Below are 3400 nucleotides of genomic sequence, written 5' to 3'. Positions count from 1 at the left end.
CGCACGCACACGCACACGCACGCACACGCACACGCGAACACACACACACACACACACACACACACACACACACACACACACACATATATATATGTATGTATATATATATATACATATATATGTGTGTGGGTGTGTATGTATGTGTCTTTCAATTTCCGTCTACAAAATCCACTCACAAGGCTCTGGTCGGACTGAAGCTATAGTAGAAGACACTTGCCCAATGTCCCATGCTGTGGGACTGAACCTGGAACCATGTGGTTGGGAAGTAAGCTTCTTAGCACACACCCATGCGTATATACACACATACTTACATACACGCTGCACGCATACATAAACACACATCTGTATACGAATTTTAAATGTAAGATATTCAAGTAAATCTCGTTTTTGCTTCATTCTATTTCAGATGTACATTACAGCCTCCCGTGTTATGAGAAAAATAAAGTGAACTTTAATTTATCTGTCTTCACCGAGGAGTTACATAAAATGAGACAGGACAATAATGTGACAACACTGCTAACTGCATGTGGGTACGTAACTACAACATATTTCATTCTTTTTATAGCATTTGACTGAGGATTGAGAATATGATACAGAGCGTTGTACAGTATTTAGTCTAATCCCTCATCCTTCTGAAATTCGGATCCTGCATGAAGTCTACTATGAGAAGTAAACCACACACGCACGCACGCCCGCACACACACACACACAAACACACACACACAAACACACACTCGCACACACACACACACACCCACCCATACATACAGTTATTCGTATATAAAACATGATGCAAAAATTTTCTTGCATAGTTTTTGCTTCGCCGCATATAGGTCGTGGGTCTGTGTTTTCAGTTAAGACTCAAGTATAACATATTGTGATTTATACACGAGCAGACATTTTATTGTAAATGTATAATTCTATTTAAAAAAGAGGAAAATTCAGTACACTCCGTCAGCAAACTATATTAAATTAGGCTCCAATCTCATACATTAATTTTGGCACTGACCTCATATTTCTGATATACGAGATGGTGCTGAAAAGTTCTTGGCTTTGGCTTAAAGAAAATACAGGAGTTAATTATGATTTTATTCATCATATTCTCCTCTCAGATTCACACACTTATTGCAGTGGTCCTTCACTTTTCTAAGCCTTGTAATGGAACTCGGAAGGTTGGGCCTGCAACCAGGCCTTTCATGAAACCCGTAAAGCCAGGAGATTTTCAGCACTCCATGAAACTGACACTAAACTTCAATTTGGTATTTTTTTTTTTTTGCCCTTACAGGATATGGCCATTCTTTATTGAAAATGTACTGAAGCAACCTTTAAGCAACTGTTCAGAGACACTGGCTGCTGTATTTCATGAATATATGACTGACCAACTTCCGAAGAGATGTGAAGTAATCAAGAACAATGGCAGCTACACAACTGTTGACTATGGCAGCAGCACAACTGTTGACTATGGCAGTAAAACGACTGAACATGGTAGGGACACAACTATTGGCTATGGCAGTAACAAAACCAATGCAAAACTTCGAAGTGGAACAAATGAAGGACCGAGAGCAGTTTCAAATATTTATCTCAGTTGGTTATTAATTCTAAGTATTCTTTTTGCTACTAGCTAAAGAAAACGTACCAACTTATTCAAAATATATTATACTATAAGACTATGAAATATATTCTATGAAAAACAACATTATTAATTATTATTATTATTAATTATTATTATTATTATTATTATTATTATTATTATTATTATTATTATTATTATTATTATTATTATTATTATTATTATTATCATCATCATCATTATCATTATTTACTTTTAATCTGCATGTTTGTTACAATCACTTGCTGAGACACACACACAACGTCCTAGGGTGGGTGAAGGATAATGTGTACTACAGTATGACTGAACGCTTAGAGTGGGGAAGTGGCAGGGGCAGTAGAGAAATATCTTTATGTAATAAAACACAGACATTTAAAAGGATGTTGGCAATATTTGTCAGCAATCTTTTGGATTTCTCTGAGACATGGTTCTCCTGAGATATCATCTAGATGTTTCTGACATCCCTTTTATATCATACTTAAGGCACCCACAATAACAGGAACAGCTCTCGATTTAAGATGCCATGTGTTTTAAATTCCAGGTTCATATGTTTACTTAATTTATTAAATTCCTTTACAGATATATTTTATTACTGGGAACACTTACATCTATTAGTCTGCAAGTATTTTCTTCCCTGTCTTTAATGACTATAATTATCCGGTCGATTAGCTTGGATCTTCTATCCCAGAGGATAGTGACATTTTTATATTAAACGACTGGCGCAGGATGTTCATACCAGTAGCAGGTGTACTGATTTTGTAGTGTTACCACATTTTCCAATGTAAATACTGTCCTACCCTATCGTGGCGAATTTTTGATTCACTTGGTGTCAGCACAGCACATCCCGAGACGAGGTGGTCTATTGTTCCGTCAAACGTATCGCAGAATCTGCATTTAAGATCAGAACCGTTTTGAAGGACGTTAGCCTTGTAGTTTTTGGTAAACAAACTTTGATCTGGTGCCGCCAATATGAAAATTTCGTGGGGTCTCCATGAGTTGCCCAGTGTTGCTTGCCTCCTTTAAGCATTTTCTTTGTTATATTTTTCAATGTTATTGACTTTTTTTACATGACATTTTATGTAACCTCACTTTGTCCTTCATGTTGTGTAATGTCCAATCTTATATTTGTCGGCCCTTGTGGTTAGCAAAAAGATTATTATTATTATTATTATTATTATTATTATTATTATTATGATTATTATTATGATTATGATGATTATTATTATTATTGTTGTTGTTGTTGTTTTCATCTCCGTATGTGATATTTTGTTCAGTAGTATGCCGAATCATTACACGTGAGGTACGGCAACAGAAAATATATGATTAGTTTCCACTACTTGAATAACATGAGCTTCCTCCACTGAACGTTATACATTACACCAGAAATGTTACAACTTTAATAAAAAAAAAGTTTAATACGTTTAATAAATTTGTAAAATGGTAATAGAAATAAAGACTTAAAACTGTAACTATAAAACTGTACTGAATGTTAATTTGTTTCCACATGCACGTGCATACACAAACAAACACAGACACACACGATCCTTGTGTTTATGTTTGTCTCTCTCCACAGCATCAAAACCGGAGTTTATTGATTTAAGGACACGTAAATGATCCGTTTGATTAAAGACATGGATAGAATAAGTATCAGACTTTTTAAGAAAAATATATTGGGGTCAATTTGATCGGCTAAACAACTCGTTAAGAGGAGGCCCTAGCATGGCACAATTACTGAATCAGGTAATATATATATATATATATATATATATATATATATATATATATATATAT

The 3400-nt window shown here is 34.8% G+C and overlaps 1 protein-coding gene across 1 annotated transcript in view; it reads left to right on the top strand.

Moving 5' to 3' along the window:
• LOC106869701 (uncharacterized) overlaps positions 1 to 3086 on the top strand; it is a 28494-nt gene extending 25408 nt beyond the window's left edge. The window contains exons 4-5 of the mRNA XM_014915543.2: positions 407 to 530; positions 1286 to 3086. Of these exons, the coding sequence (XP_014771029.1) occupies positions 407 to 530; positions 1286 to 1625 (464 nt within the window). The 3' untranslated portion in view covers positions 1626 to 3086. The remainder of the gene's footprint in view (positions 1 to 406; positions 531 to 1285) is intronic.
• The last annotated feature ends 314 nt before the right edge of the window (positions 3087 to 3400 follow it).

This window comes from Octopus bimaculoides, chromosome 13 (assembly GCF_001194135.2).
Source record: "Octopus bimaculoides isolate UCB-OBI-ISO-001 chromosome 13, ASM119413v2, whole genome shotgun sequence".
NCBI classification, from domain to species: domain Eukaryota; kingdom Metazoa; phylum Mollusca; class Cephalopoda; order Octopoda; family Octopodidae; genus Octopus; species Octopus bimaculoides.
This window is presented reverse-complemented; position numbering and strand designations above follow the sequence as displayed.